The 14,215-nt window shown below is 54.1% G+C and overlaps 1 protein-coding gene across 1 annotated transcript in view; it reads left to right on the top strand.

The window, feature by feature from the left end:
• The window catches only part of Myo15a (myosin XVA), a 54,325-nt gene that overhangs the window by 23,516 nt on the left and 16,594 nt on the right, over positions 1-14,215 (top strand). The window contains 27 exon segments of the mRNA XM_005349942.2: positions 777-1,012; positions 2,209-2,372; positions 2,566-2,638; positions 2,822-3,013; positions 3,303-3,463; positions 3,561-3,655; positions 4,081-4,201; positions 4,309-4,376; positions 4,530-4,607; positions 4,762-4,948; positions 5,035-5,161; positions 5,394-5,499; positions 5,630-5,702; positions 6,486-6,607; positions 6,798-6,857; positions 7,315-7,390; positions 7,712-7,827; positions 7,914-8,032; positions 8,810-8,951; positions 9,533-9,644; positions 9,740-9,814; positions 10,191-10,369; positions 10,577-10,692; positions 10,902-10,974; positions 11,229-11,301; positions 11,515-11,588; positions 11,771-11,853. Coding sequence (XP_005349999.1) covers positions 777-1,012; positions 2,209-2,372; positions 2,566-2,638; positions 2,822-3,013; positions 3,303-3,463; positions 3,561-3,655; positions 4,081-4,201; positions 4,309-4,376; positions 4,530-4,607; positions 4,762-4,948; positions 5,035-5,161; positions 5,394-5,499; positions 5,630-5,702; positions 6,486-6,607; positions 6,798-6,857; positions 7,315-7,390; positions 7,712-7,827; positions 7,914-8,032; positions 8,810-8,951; positions 9,533-9,644; positions 9,740-9,814; positions 10,191-10,369; positions 10,577-10,692; positions 10,902-10,974; positions 11,229-11,301; positions 11,515-11,588; positions 11,771-11,853 — 3,101 coding nt within the window.

The raw sequence follows: 14,215 nt of genomic DNA, 5'->3' as shown, positions 1-14,215 counted from the left end.
GCCTACAACACAATGCCAGGCCACGAGCGCCCATGCCCCCTTACCTGAGAGGAGGTTACAAGCTTCCTCCCCTTTATTCCCTGGACATCCTCTTTGACCTTCAAGCCCAGTTTATGAGTCCCACACCTCTTCTTGAAGCTGTATGTCAGTGTAAAGATCTGGCCTCTTTCTGAGCGTCTCTCCCAGTCATTCCTGCCTAAGGACTCCCCAGGCAGAGGGGGCCGGTCCCTGTTCTGACCCAGGACTACCAACATGTCCAGAGGGAGGTTCAAAGGCTGGGAACACAAATGAGGCCCCAGGTCCAGCCAGGCAAGCCACAGGAGGCAGCCTGGAGGGGGTGGCTTTGGAGATGAGAAGAGTTTACCTATTAGGGGAAGGAGGAACTCTTTGGGAACAGGACAGGAGAGATGGCAAGAAAAGGGAGAGTGACCAGTGAGGCTTAGATTGCAGGCCTCCGGGTCCCATTTCACCAGAGAGTTGGGGAGCCCTGAAAGGTGTTTCCTGGGAGTGATGTGGTCAGGTCTGAACTCTAGAGAACTAGAGATCAAGTGGAGCCAGCTGAGGCCGAGGGTACCAAAGGATGCTGGCAATGAATGGGAGCCTCCGGAGGCTCGTGAGCAGGACAGGATGGCAGTGTGTACTTTGGGTCCTAACTTTCCTGCTAGTTGTTTGACACTGAATAGTAGGGTGATATTAAAATACAAGGGACATTTTATGGGCAGGAGACTGTAAGAAGAATGTGAGCAGACACCCACGAGAGTCTGTCTGTGCCCTAGATCCTGCGTTTCATGGGAGACCCCCACCTGCACGGCACCCAGGAGATGATCTTGGGGAACTACATAGTGCACCAGGGGCTGGTGGAGCCGGGTCTGCGGGATGAGATCCTAGCCCAGCTGGCCAACCAGGTGTGGCGGAATCACAATGCCTACAATGCCAAGCGTGGCTGGTTGCTGCTGGCTGCCTGCCTCGGTGGCTTCGCACCTTCCTCACACCTTGACAAGTTCCTCCTCAAGTGAGTGCAACCCGGGGCAAGAGGTGGCCGGAGGCAGGAGCTCAGAGGTCAGGCCAGTGGGTACCTCTGTGTTGCCAAAGACCAGCATGAATGGCAGCCAGCGCTGCAATCACATGAGTCCAGACCCAGGAGAAAGACAGGCTTTGCTTTACTACAGAGGGGAGGGATTGAGTCGCAATGGATGAAGATGACAAAACCCAGGGTGGGGCAAAACCCCATCTCCCAGGTGTGGAGAATTGGGAAAAGAGTTCTTAGCTCTTAAATCTCTTAGGTTGTGTGATGGACAGGGGTTAGGAGCACAACTGGGTTCAGACAGTCTGGACTGAAATCCCAAACCAACTCTGTGATTTTGGACAAGTCACTTAACCTCTCCAGGCCTTGAGCTTGTCTGCTGTAAAACGGGGTGACAACAGCAACTACTCTATAGTATATGTTATGTGTGCAGAACATTTACCAGTGCCATGTGGGCATGACCACATTGACAATGTATCCCTGATGCAGGTGAGGTGCTGGGCCTGTGGGGGATGGTGCACAATCCTACCGCATGACACGGGGCCAGTACCCCTCTTTTCTCTGCCATAAGTAGGGGGTGGGAACAGGATCCACCCAGCAGGAGAGCAATGAGCATCAGATTGTGTGCACCTTCACCTGGCCTGCATGCAGAAGGCAGCCATTCCTCAGTCGGTACTGTGGTTATGGTGGTTCTAGCAGAATAGGGTCACTGGGTACCTGTGTGCTGCCTTCCTGAAAGCACAACCCTCGCTCCTCTCAGGGCAGAATGGGTAGGGGCATGAGGAGGACCTGCTGGTGGGAACAGCTCACTGACTCTGAGCTGAGCTGGACCCTCGCAGCCGTCTCTTACACGGGTGAAAACTAGGAGGCCAGGCTAAGAGCAGGTGGTCACCCAGACTACTGAGTGAAGGGGTGGGGCAAAGCCCTCCAGAGTCCGGATTCTGGACCCCACCTGAACAATGACATGCTACCCCATCCTCGGACTTCTGTGCTAGACTGTATACTCTGGGCTAACCTGGGATTTGTTTCTTGGGCCAGCCTTAGCACTCTAGGCTATGGGAGCCTGTTAGTGTGCTCGCCAACCTATCCTATTTGTGAGTTAGCCTGAGGCCTTTCCACTTCACCTTAGAGCTAAGGGCTAGCCTGAGCCTACAGCAGGCTCCAACTCCCTATTCCTCCTCCAGGTTTGTGTCTGATTATGGGCAGAATGGCTTCCAGGCTGTGTGCCAGCATCGCCTCCTGCAGGCCATGGGCTCAGGGACAGCTCGCACCTTTCCCCCTACACAGCTTGAGTGGACTGCCATTCAGGAGAAGGCCAGTATGGCGCTAGATGTGAGCTGCTTCAATGGTATGTAGGCTCATCCCTCAGGCTGCTTCTCTGAAGTGAGCAGTGGTCACTAAGGGGTCTAAAGCCAGGGAGGGGTTCCTGCCTGTGTGGCGGTGCAGGGAAGTGGGGGGTTGAGATCTGGGATAGGGACATGGGAGCCAGTGAGGCTGGCCTGGAGATACCCCAGACTGAGTACAGCAACTGGCTGTGCCAGGTGACCAGTTCTCCTGTCCGGTACACGCCTGGAGTACGGGGGAAGCTGTTGCTGGAGACATTCTAAAGCACAGGTTGGCTCCTAGAATGCCCCATCTGGCACCCCATGATTTGGGAGAAAGGGAGGGGGTAGAAGGCACCATCCCTGGGGGATCCAGGAGGCCACTCTGGCCATGCCTGGGGTCTGATTCATACCCTGGGGTCTCCAGGCAATGGCTGACAGTTTCACCATTTCCATTCTTCTGCACACTAACCAGGGGTCTGGCTGATGGTTGGAGGGGCTGGACAGTAGCCATGAAGAATGGAGTCCAGTGGGCAGAGCTGGCTGGACATGACTATGTGCTGGATCTGGTGTCAGACCTGGAACTGCTCAGGGACTTTCCTCGACAGAAATCCTACTTCATCGTGGGTGCAGAAGGGCCTTTGGCTGGCAGAGGAGATGCCAAAGGGTATGTAGCTACTTTCCCAGACTGCCCCACCCCCAGCAGCTACCCACCAGCTGTAGGGAAAGGCTGCGCTCTGGGGGTGGGGTTGTTATTATGTTTGATCATTTGAACCTCAAGCTTCTGGGTTCAAGCCATCCTCCTACCTTAGCTTCGGGAGTCTGGAGTTGAAGGTGTGTACTGCCATGCCTAGTAATTCTTCCTAACTGGAGAAGCCACCTGACCCAGGACACACAGGCGGGTCACAGAATCTCTTTGGGGGTCAGCTGTCCTATGCCTCCCCTTTCATCCACAGGGTGTTTGGGAACTGCTGGGATTCAGATGAGGACACGCCCACAAGGCCCCAGCCCCAGGACCACATGCCCAAAATGCCTGACTTCGATGGGTACTGCAGCCACAATGAGGAGGGTCCAAATGGGGAAACTGAGGCCCAGAGATGGACAGCAACCCGCCAAGGTCAACCAGCAATGGCCATTGCATTAAAGGGGGAAAAACCCAGAGGGTGTGAAGACCCAGAGGAGAAGTAAACTTGGCCCCTTTGTATCCTCACCAGCTGTAGACAGCACCAGAGAGACCACTGTACCCCCCAGGGAGCTGGATGGCTACTTGGACAGCCTCTTCGATCCTGTGCTGGCCTGTGGGGATGCGGTAGGGATGCAGAGGGATGCAGAGGGATGCAGGTGACGGGCTCAGTGTGTGTGTACCAGAAACATAGCCCACGTCTTAGGGTGATATCTGAACCTTACACAAGGGCCCTGGGGCAGGGGGTCCAGTCTGGATCTGCGCTGGGAGCAGGGAAATCTTCAGGTTACCTGGCAGCTGGAGATGCCCCTGGCTGCCCTGGCAGGACCCACAGCTAAGTCAGAACAGCAGCTGTCACATCTGAGAGAAGGCACGCTCACAGAATGGATTGTTGGATCACCTGTTGCCCTAGTACAGAAACCCCAGTACAGACACTGGCTCCCACAATTCATTCCTGTAGAGGGGGTAGGTTGGGAGCTTGGGCTGGTGTCAGGTGCCTGTTGCCATGGATCCTGGGGATCACAGCAGTGAGGCGGCCACTGCTGTCCCAGGACCTGGAGAAGCCTACAGCCATCGCCTACCGCATGAAAGGTGGGGGCCAGCCGGGTGGAAGTGGCAGTGGTGCTTCTGAAGATACCCCCCGGAGACCTCCAGACCCTAAAGTCAAGCCCAGTCAGTACTTCCTAAATATACTTCCAGATTAGGGGCCGGTGGTGCATAGGGGAGCTCCTGCTTCCCCAACACCTGTGCCCACCTGTGCCCTCTGCCCGGTTCCCCAGTCCCAGGCCTGGATGCCTCTACACTGGCTCTGCAGCAAGCCTTCATCCACAGGCAGGCTGTGTAACTGGTAAAAGGGGGCAGGGCACAAAGTGTGTGTGTGTGTGTGTGTGTGTGTGTGTGTGTGTGTGTGTGTGTGTGAGAGAGAGAGAGAGCATGCGTGCGTGCGTACGTGCGTGCTTGCGTGCATGCATACACAGGTCACCTGGCCATTTCTTCCCAGGCCCGGGAGATGACCCTACAGGCTTTGGCGCTCCAGCAGCAGCCTCTGAGTGCAGCTCCAAGACCCCAGCCCCCAGAGGTGAGTCAGGCTGCCCAGGGTAAATAGGAATATTGTGCTACCCAGGCTTTCTGTTCATGTCTGAGACCAGGAATCCTTTGGGCAGAGATAGGGTGCCTGGGGGTAAGCTCCCAGGTATGTCCTGGACGGCTTCTTCATGATTCACTCTCCACAGAGACCACTAGCTCCAGAGGCACAGCCAAAGACTGTAGGCACCGGCCCCCCAGCCAAGCCTGTGCTCGTGCGCCCCACTCCACAGTCGCTGGCCCCATGCTCTGTGGCAAAGGCCCCGAAGATCCCTAGCAAGCCTGTGGCTGCCCCCATCCTAGCTCAGGATTGGACTGCTCCAGAATCCAGTGAGTGTCCATCCAAGTCCTGAGGCTGCCCAAATAGGCCAGGGCCACCGGGCCCCACGGCCTCACCTGGCCACCTGCTCTCACGGTTTCAGCCTCCCCGGAACTGGTTAGGTACTCCACGCTCAACTCAGAGCACTTCCCACAACCCACACAGCAGATCAAAAGCATCATCAAGCAGTGCAAGCAGCCGCCCTGGGCAGGGCGCCCTGAGACACGCAGGTGGGTCCAGACACTAGCCCTCAGCTTACCTTTTCTATAGGCTCGTCACCATTCAAGATGGGCTCCAGGGCAAAGGGAGGCTCAGGCTGCCATGGTCTCCACTGTGCTGGTCAGCCTTGACTTCTCTTCGGTGCTTTTTTTGTAATGATGTGGGAGAGTGAGGGGTCCCTTCTCTTGGGGATTATGGGAAAGGGAATACCTAGTGTCTAACCTGCCATGGGTCACCTGCCAGAACGGATGGTGGGAAGGTGTTCAGGAGGCCACCTGACCCTCATGAGGAAGCCCTAATGATCCTGAAGGGACAGAAGGCTCACCTTGCAGTAGCGCCTAGCACTCAGGTGAGGAGTGGGGTTGGGTACCCCAGAGGGATTGAAGCCTCAGAAGTCAGTTGCCCTCTCAGCATGGCCCCATGCCTCCCCTCCATGGTTTGCTTTCTGCCCCCTGAGCGCTCTGTTTGTGGTGGGACAGGTGTCCAGAGAGGCTGTGGCCCTAGTGAAGCCAGTGACCAGTGCCCCAAGGCCATGCATGGGGCCCACTCCAGGTGAGGACCTCAAGGGAGGGATGTGCAAGTGTCCAAGTGAGTGAGCGAGCCTGTGAGCACAGGGGTGTTTGGGGGAGCTGTGTCTGTCCCTAAGTCATCATGTACATACTGTGTAGACAACAGTGCCATTATAACATCACCCCTTAAATCGCTGGTTTCCGGCCAGCCCCACCTTCATTGAATCCTACTGAAGCTCATCAAACAGTGCTATTTGTTCCTACCTGTTAAAGGTGGGGAAACAGAAGCACAGAGATTTTAAGCTGCTTCCCAAGGCCACACAGCTTGGAAATATTCAACTAGAGCTATAAATCCAGCCCTCTTGCCCCAAAAGGGAAGCCCTAATTAGGCAGTGACTGTAAAATATGAGTCAGCTCACAACGCATCCCTGACAAAAGCTCCTATCATGAACACCAAACTCTTCACTGTGATCTTGACCGGCCTGTGTGATCCATCATCTATCAGCCTTCCCTCTCCCCTCCTTCCTCTTGACACATTCAGTTCCTATAACTAAGACACCAAGCCTGCTCCCACCTCAAGACCTTTGCATGGGCTGTCTCCTCCAAGAGTAATGCTCTTCCTCACAGGCTTTGGGAGTCTGGCTCCTTCTTGTCCATCAATCATGTGTCTGCTCAAATGTCACATCAGAGAGGTTTGCCCAGTCCTGCTGAATCACCCTGCTGTACTTTCATGACACCTCCTGCCACCATAAGGCCCATAAAGCCCTTCCTGGTCCTGCTGGGTCTCAAGAAGCCCCCTTATACTCTCTGCCCCTGCCCTCTACAGTGCAGCCTTCAAGGTCACTGGAGCCTCCAGAGGATCCTGTGCAGACACAGCTGCACCGCCTAGTCAACCCCAACTTCTACGGCTACCAGGACACCCCCTGGCGGATCTTCCTGCGTAAAGAGGTCCCAGAAGCAGGCCAGAGGATGGGTTAAATATGGGCAGGGTTATCCAGGAAGCTAGGTGAGGGGAACCATGAAAAAATGGGAGTGAGGTTAGAGCTAGGGATGGGATCGGCCAGCGGCTGCATTTGGGACTGGGGTCCAGCCTAGAAAAGAGGGTAACCAGTGGGTAACTAAGGCCCTACCCACACAGGTGTTTTACCCTAAGGACAGCTACAGCCACCCTGTGCAGCTGGACCTCCTGTTCCGGCAGGTGAGGTCTTCTCCTTTCCTCCCACCTGCAGGGTCTTTTCTTCTGGGGTCCGTGGGTTTGCTCTACTGATTTCCCCCTCTCCCATACACAAGGTTAGCAGGGCTACACGTGCATCTGATGAGTCAAGGTTCTGGGCATCTATGCATGCCTGGAATTCCAGAAGGTGGAGGAAGGAGGGTCAGGAGTTTTGATACAAGGCCCTATACAAAAACAAAACAAAACAAACAAAACAGTTACTCTAAGTTCACAAGGCCTAGAGGCCAAATCTCGGTCTCTCTGGATACATATGGAAACCAAGGCCTGGGGAAAGCAGAAAGGATTAAGGTGATCATATGAAGGATCAGATAACAAAAGTGACCCAGTTTACAGATGACCCCGTGCTGCAGAACAGGAACCCCCTCCGGTGAACCTAGGCCATAGAACTCAGCTTCCAGCAGGGGCACACTTGTTTCGGCAGATCCTTCATGATACCTTCTCTGAGGCCTGCCTGCGCATCTCTGAGGATGAACGGCTGCAGATGAAGGCCCTGTTTGGTACCTTGGGGAAGGGGAGGTTGCTGATGGGCAGTCAACCAGATCTGGGGACAGCCCTTGCCTGGAAGCCGTCTAAGGACACGCCCTGCCCTCTTGCCTCCCACACTTGTCCATTCTCATTCAGCCTCACCAGGCTGCATGTTTGGAGTCAGCTACGTGTAACATGCAATATGGCCCTTTCTTCTATCCGTGGCTTCTAGCCCCCCACACAGACATTGGTTGGACAGCTTATTGCTGGTACCAGCCTCTCACACCCGACTCCCTGAGATGTGAGCTGGATAGGAGGGGAAGAGGGTTTTGACCTGAACCGATCTCCCTTAGCCCAGAACCAGCTGGACACACAGCGACCTCTGGTAACAGAAAGCGTGAAGCGGGCTGCGGTCAGCATGGCCCGAGACAGCTGGGAGGTCTACTTCTCCCGCCTCTTCCCAGCAATGGTAAGAGTCCCTTCTCACCCCCTTCCTGCCTGCCCAGAGCAGCCAGGGATAATGATGGAAGAACTCACCAGGCTCACCCTTCCTAGGGCAGTGTGGGCACTGGTGTGCAGATCCTAGCTGTATCCCACACGGGCATCAAACTCCTGAGGATGGACAAAGGCAGCAGAGAGGCCAGCAGACAGCTTCGGGTCCTGTGTGCATACAGGTGAGTGGCAAGCAGGTGGGAGTGGGCTGTCTGGACAGAGCTGTTATTAAGCATCTGTGATGTGGGGCTATGGAGATGGCTCAGTGGTTAATAGCACTGGCTGCTCTTCCAGACGACCCAGGTTCAATCCTCAGCACCCACATGGCAGCTCATTCCTGTCTGTAACTCCAGTTTCAGGGGATCTGACACCCTCACACAGATATACATGCAAAACACCAATGCACATGAAATTAAACAAACAACCAGCCACCTGTGATGTGCTGACTCTGCTGAGCCTTTTACTTAAGTCTGTGTTAAAGATTTGGAAAGTGAGGCACAGAGAGAGAAGCTGATGGTCTCTGGTCACACAGGTAGGAAGTGGTTGAGCTGTGAGCCCACTACCCTGCTCTCCCTCTAGCCAGCCCTGTCTCCAGAGCTCACTCTACAGAGGGGGTAACTGCTAAGATCAGCCTAGTCCCTGGACATCTGGCCCCCCGAAACCCAGCTGAGTGGCCAGATTCCCCACTGGAGTCCCTTTGTCGGTTTCAACATGAGGTTAAGAGAGAGCTCTGATCACTGGCTGGGTGGAAAAAAACTGGGCCAATCGAAGAGACAAAGATACTGTGTGGGCCAAGTCCAGCTTTGTGGTTGAACTGAGGGGCTGGACTATGGCACAACGGGCTTTAAAATACACAGAACATACAGATGGGTCAGAGAGGGGAAACAGGAACAAAAAAGCCTGTAGAAGGGCATCTCTTTGGCTACAAGGTTCACCCTCACACCACCTTCTCTCCCCAGCTTTGCAGACATCCTATTTGTGACCATGCCATCACAGAACATGCTAGAGTTCAACCTGACCAATGAGAAGATCATCCTCTTCTCGGCCCGAGCTCGTCAGGTCAAGACCCTAGTAGACAACTTCATTCTGGAGCTGAAGAAGGTTAGGACAGCTCCACAGATGTGGCCTGCCACTCCGCTCCAGCCCTCCCGCCCAGAGAGTGCGAATACACTACACACACACACACACACACACACACACACACACACCTCTCTCTGCCAATGAGCTGTGTCCCCTCACCACAAGGACACACCCACAGACTTCTCGACCAATGAGCTCTTCCCCTCACCATGCCTCTTCTCTCTTGCATCTTCTTCACACCTGCCCTCAGCATTGTGGGATGCACCTCCTGTCTCTACAAAACTGCATTCCTTGTCCTCCGAACCTCCTCCTCTGTTTACCCCTGCGCTTCGGCAGGATCTATCCCAGGCCCGGCACCCATTCTAGGGGGATCCAGAGGACAGTTTAGGGAGGGATCAGTGGCTAAGGCACAAGAATGTGCTCAACAATTCCAGGCTCCCATTCTGCCCAATGGCCTACCCTCTGCCCATCTAGGGAACACTTCCTCCTGCCACCTAAGGGATGAGCCTTCTCTGATGGCTTGGGAGAATGGAAGAAGCGGCAGAGGGAAGCCCCTGGGATGGGGGCAGTACAAAGCACTCTCTATTCCTGGTGTTTTCTAGGATTCGGACTACGTGGTGGCAGTGAGGAACTTCCTGTCTGAAGACCCGGAGCTGTTATCCTTCCACAAGGGTGACATCATCCACCTGCAGCGACTGGAACCACCTAGAGTGGGTCAGCTCCATGGCTACCCGGGTGGACGTGCCCAAGAGAGGGGCAGCTGAGCAAATGGCGTCCCTGGTTCAAGCTGACGCAAGCTCCTTCCGCAGGCTACAGCGCCGGGTGTGTGGTCCGCAAGAAATTGGTGTACCTGGAAGAGCTGCGGCGGAGAGGCCCTGACTTTGGTAGGAGTTTGTGGATGCCCCAAACCTGGAGCACCAGACAGGGATGCTAGTCCGGGTTCCAAACACACTGCAGACTCATGATAAGAGTCTATTGGTGACCCCTTGGTCTCCTAAGGTGACCTGACATTGCCGGCCAGCAGCTCTTCAACCCAAGCTTTGCCTGCATATATGGCTGAGGTGTGTCTCCATGCCTGTAGCCCTATACTCTATCTCCTGTGGCTCCTGGCATTCGTCCGCAGTACCACAAAAAAAAAAAAAAAAAAAAAAAAATAGTACTAGGAATGCCTCAAGAGGGCGCACAAGCCTCCTCAAAGGACTCAAAGGACTCATTCGGTCCCAAGACAAGACCTTCCTGTTTTCCTCTACTTGTCCCTAGGCTGGCGGTTCGGGGCCGTCCACGGGCGCGTGGGTCGCTTTCCTTCCGAGCTCGTGCAGCCCGCCGCTGCGCCAGATTTCCTGCAGCTCCCGGCTGAGCCGGGCCGGGGCCGGGCTGCAGCGGTGGCGGCTGCAGTGGCCTCGGCAGCAGCGGCACGGGAGGTGGGGCGCCGGAGAGAGGTGAGGGGCAGGGCAGAGACTCTAAGGGCGGGCCATCTGTAGAATGCAGCCAATCCCATGCAAGGGACTGGCCTGGAGGGCGGTGTCTGTCAACACAAGTGGTGAATGGGGCAGACTTGAAGGGTCCAGACGTGTGACTTGGAGGTAAGCTTTCACCGGAGGATCTGGCTGGGTGTTGGGCCTTTGGCAACTGCACCTGTCCCGCAGGGTCCTCCAGTCAGGACGCGTTCCGCTGACAGTGGAGAGGACGCCGTGGTGCTCCCATCGAGCACATTGCTAGAATTTGCCCAGAAGTATTTTCGAGATCCTCGGAGGCGTCCCCGGTGGGTAGTGATCCATCTTCCTCCTCCCCATCTCCGTGTTGCCTTGAATTCGGTCTGTAGGGCTCCCAGCCTCACTTCTGGTGGGTGGATCCGGAGACCCCTTAGTCCCAGCCTCTGGGTGCCTTCCGGCCGGTAGAACAACTGAAAGGGGCAAAGATGTAGCCAAAGGCTGGGAGGCAGGACTGGATAGTGGCGCCCATCTGTTGCAGGGACGGCCTCAAGCTGAAGCCTAAGGAGGACCAGGAATCCAAAACTCTGGAGGACATGCTTTGCTTCACTAAGGTGAATGACTGTGCCTCAGTTTCCTGTTTTGTAAAGTGGTGATGCAAAAATCCCCTTTCTGTCCCCTGGAGCAAATGCTTGTGCCTATTGAAAGCCTCTGGCTCTCAGTATACAGAGCCAGGGCCCCTGCAGCACAGTGTCTGTCCCTATTTTGTGACGGGGGCCCTCCTGTCATAATATAGCCCGAAAGCCGTCCTCTTCTGCTCTGCCGAGTCCCAGTTCCATCGTAATACAACCCCTTGGTCTCCTCACAGGCCCCAATCCAGGAATCCCTCATTGAACTCAGTGACAACAATCTCAACAAGATGGCGGTTGACATGTTCCTAGGTGTGTGGGATGCAGCACTGTGTAACCCGTGTTCGTTACCGCTCTTCTCTGGTTCTGGGGTTTTTTTTTCCCCCAAATCTGAGACACTTTGAAGAAAACGGAAGCCTCCAGCTGTCTCAGCTTCAGCCTCTCAGAGAGGAAATGGACCTCTGGGCCTCTTGGGATGGGCAGCGGGGGCATGGTGGTCCTGAACAGGATGGGTCTCTCCTACAGCTGTGATGAGGTTCATGGGAGACGCCCCACTGAAGGGCCAGAATGAACTGGATGTGCTCTGCACGCTCCTGAAGGTCAGTCCTGAAGCATGAGCCTCCTGCTGCCTTCTTGCTCTGTGCCTTGGTTTCCTCATCTGCCGGTTATAGTGCAGTGGGAAACCTCTCATGCTGCCCAGAGAGGAATGAATTCATCCTGCTGGTGCTCAGAGGGCTGAGAACTTCCCGACCTGGCAATGATCTGGCCTGCCTTTTCACAGTTTTGCGGAGATCATGAGGTCATGAGAGACGAATGCTATTGCCAGATTGTGAAGCAGATCACAGACAACACCAGCTCCAAGCAGTAAGTCACCTCCTGACCCACTGTCCCCACACTCCCCTGTCCCAGAACTTCTCCCTCCCCAGCCTCGCACCACTCACCTTTGTCCCTGCTTTATGTTTTGGGAATTGCTTGGTCTGGAGCATGCCGCCTGCCCTTTCTTCCTCTATGAAAGAGGCAACAATAATGTTTATGTTCAGATTCTTGGCTGCAGGTTGCAGAAATCCAGCTCAGAGTGGTTTGAGCAAAAGTAAAACCCTGCTGGTTCAAGTGGCTGAAATTTAGTCAGGATGTGCTTTCCAGCACAGTTGGGTCCAGATACCATTAGGAAACAAGCTTTCAGGGATGGGGGTGTGGCCAAGAGGTTAAGAATGCTTGCCAGGCAATGGTAGCGCACACCTTTAATCCCAGCACTCGCGAGGCAGAGGAAGCTGGATCTCTATGAGTTTGAGGCTAGTCTGGTCTACAAGAGCTAGTTCTAGAACAGCTCGGACTGTTACACAGAGAAACCCTGTCTTGAAAACTGACCAACCAAACAAACAAACAAACAAACAAGCAAACAAAAAAAGAATGCTTGCTGCCTTCCCAGAGGAATTAAGTTCAGCATGCCTGTGACTCCAGTTCCAGGAGATCCAGCTCTATCTTCTGGTCTCTGCTAGCACCTGCATTCATATGCACACACCCACACAGAGTCATGACCACATACAAAGAATAATAGTTATAAATATTTAGGAACACGGCAAGCTTCCCCATCCTCTGGCCCTACTTTTCTTCTAGACCGATAGCATTCCCATACAGTCTCTCTCACAGTTAGCAAAGTGACAGTTTTGGGGGACATGTTTTTAGCTCAGAAATCACTAGAAAAGCCATACCAGACTCGATTTGCTACAAGAATTCTCAAATCTAAGAAGAGGCATGTGTGGGGGTTCTCTTGCCAATGTGGCCACCCTGACTAAGATTCCTCTTTTCTGATTTCCCCATTACTTGTTCGGATGGCCTGCTGAGAGTGGGCGACTCCAGTAGCAATTTTGCCAAGTCAGCCACTCAAGCAAGTGGACCCTGGACAGGAGAGGAAAGACCAGATAGTCCCACACAACTCCTGGAATCTCTTTGTTCCAGGGCTTTTCTAATCTTTCACTTCGGTTGCCTTTTAGCTCTATTTGGTAAGGCAGAGCAATAAGTGAACTTCATTTTGGATTTTAAAGAAACTTCACCCTTGAAGTCCAACTTGGAAAGACAAACACATATAGTGGTAGGGTGGTAGCCATGATGGTGCATGCGTACAACAGTCTATGTGCAGCGGTTAGAGAAAAACCTGTGAGAGTTGGGTGTCCATTCTACCACGGGGGTCCCCAGGACTGATCTCAGGTCGCCGTGCTTGGTAGAAGTGCCTTCACCCTAGGAGGCATCTCTCCAGCCCCTGAAGTACACAACTTCTGAAAAAAAGAACCTGTGCAAAACCTGGGTGTGGTGGCCTGTCAGTTATCCCAGTGCTCAGGAGTGTGAGTGGGAGGAGCGGGAGTTCACAGTCGACCTTGGCTACGGACTGAGTTCAAAGCCAGCCTGGGTTACCTGAGACTCTCAGAACAAAGCGGAGTGGGGGGGCAGTAAGATGACTCAGATGGCAAAGATGCTTGCCCCACACCGGGCAGCCTGGCTCGAATCCCTGGAACCCACATGGTAGAAGGGAGAACTGACTCCCGCAAGTTGTGCTCTGCCCTTCATATGTGTACAAGGGCATGCGCACACTTGCGTGAGTGAACATAAAAGAACGCACACAGCACTTTTGAGGCGCTGATAATCACAGGACGGGCAATGGACTCCAGCTACACCTGGCCTAAGAGCTACTCTTGTTATATCTTTTTTTTTCCCCAAGACAAGGGTTTCCCTGCGTAGCCCTGGCTATCCTGGAACTCGCTCTGTAGACTAGGCTGGCCTCGAACTCACAGAGATCTGCCTGCCTCTGCCTCCTGAGTGCTGGGAGTACCACTGTCCAGCCTTTTTATGTTTCTTAGCTGCTTAAAATTCTCCATAAAGGGTCTGATTGGCACTAACTCCTTGACATTTGTCATTTGCCATGCCCCCGAATGAGGGGTCTGATCAGAACCACTGAGACAGAGCTCAGTCATTCCCACAATAAGGGACAGTTGAGGTCAAACCACCAGAGGGTTAATGAGATGAGAATGTTGTTCAGATCGGGGTGGCTGGAGGGGTTGAAATAAAGCCACACTGGACACAGTGGCCCTTGCCTGTAATCCCAGCACATCGGAAGCTGAAGTAGAAGGATCTTATATTTGAGGTCACCCTGGGCTTCATAACAAGACTCTCTCTCTCTCTCTCTCTCTCTCTCTCTCTCTCTCTCTCTCTCTCTCTCTCTCTCTCTCTC

Source organism: Microtus ochrogaster, chromosome 7 (assembly GCF_000317375.1).
Source record: "Microtus ochrogaster isolate Prairie Vole_2 chromosome 7, MicOch1.0, whole genome shotgun sequence".
Taxonomy (NCBI): Eukaryota; Metazoa; Chordata; class Mammalia; order Rodentia; family Cricetidae; genus Microtus; species Microtus ochrogaster.
The sequence above is the reverse complement of the archived record's forward strand: the minus strand, read 5'-3'. Positions and strand labels throughout refer to the sequence as shown.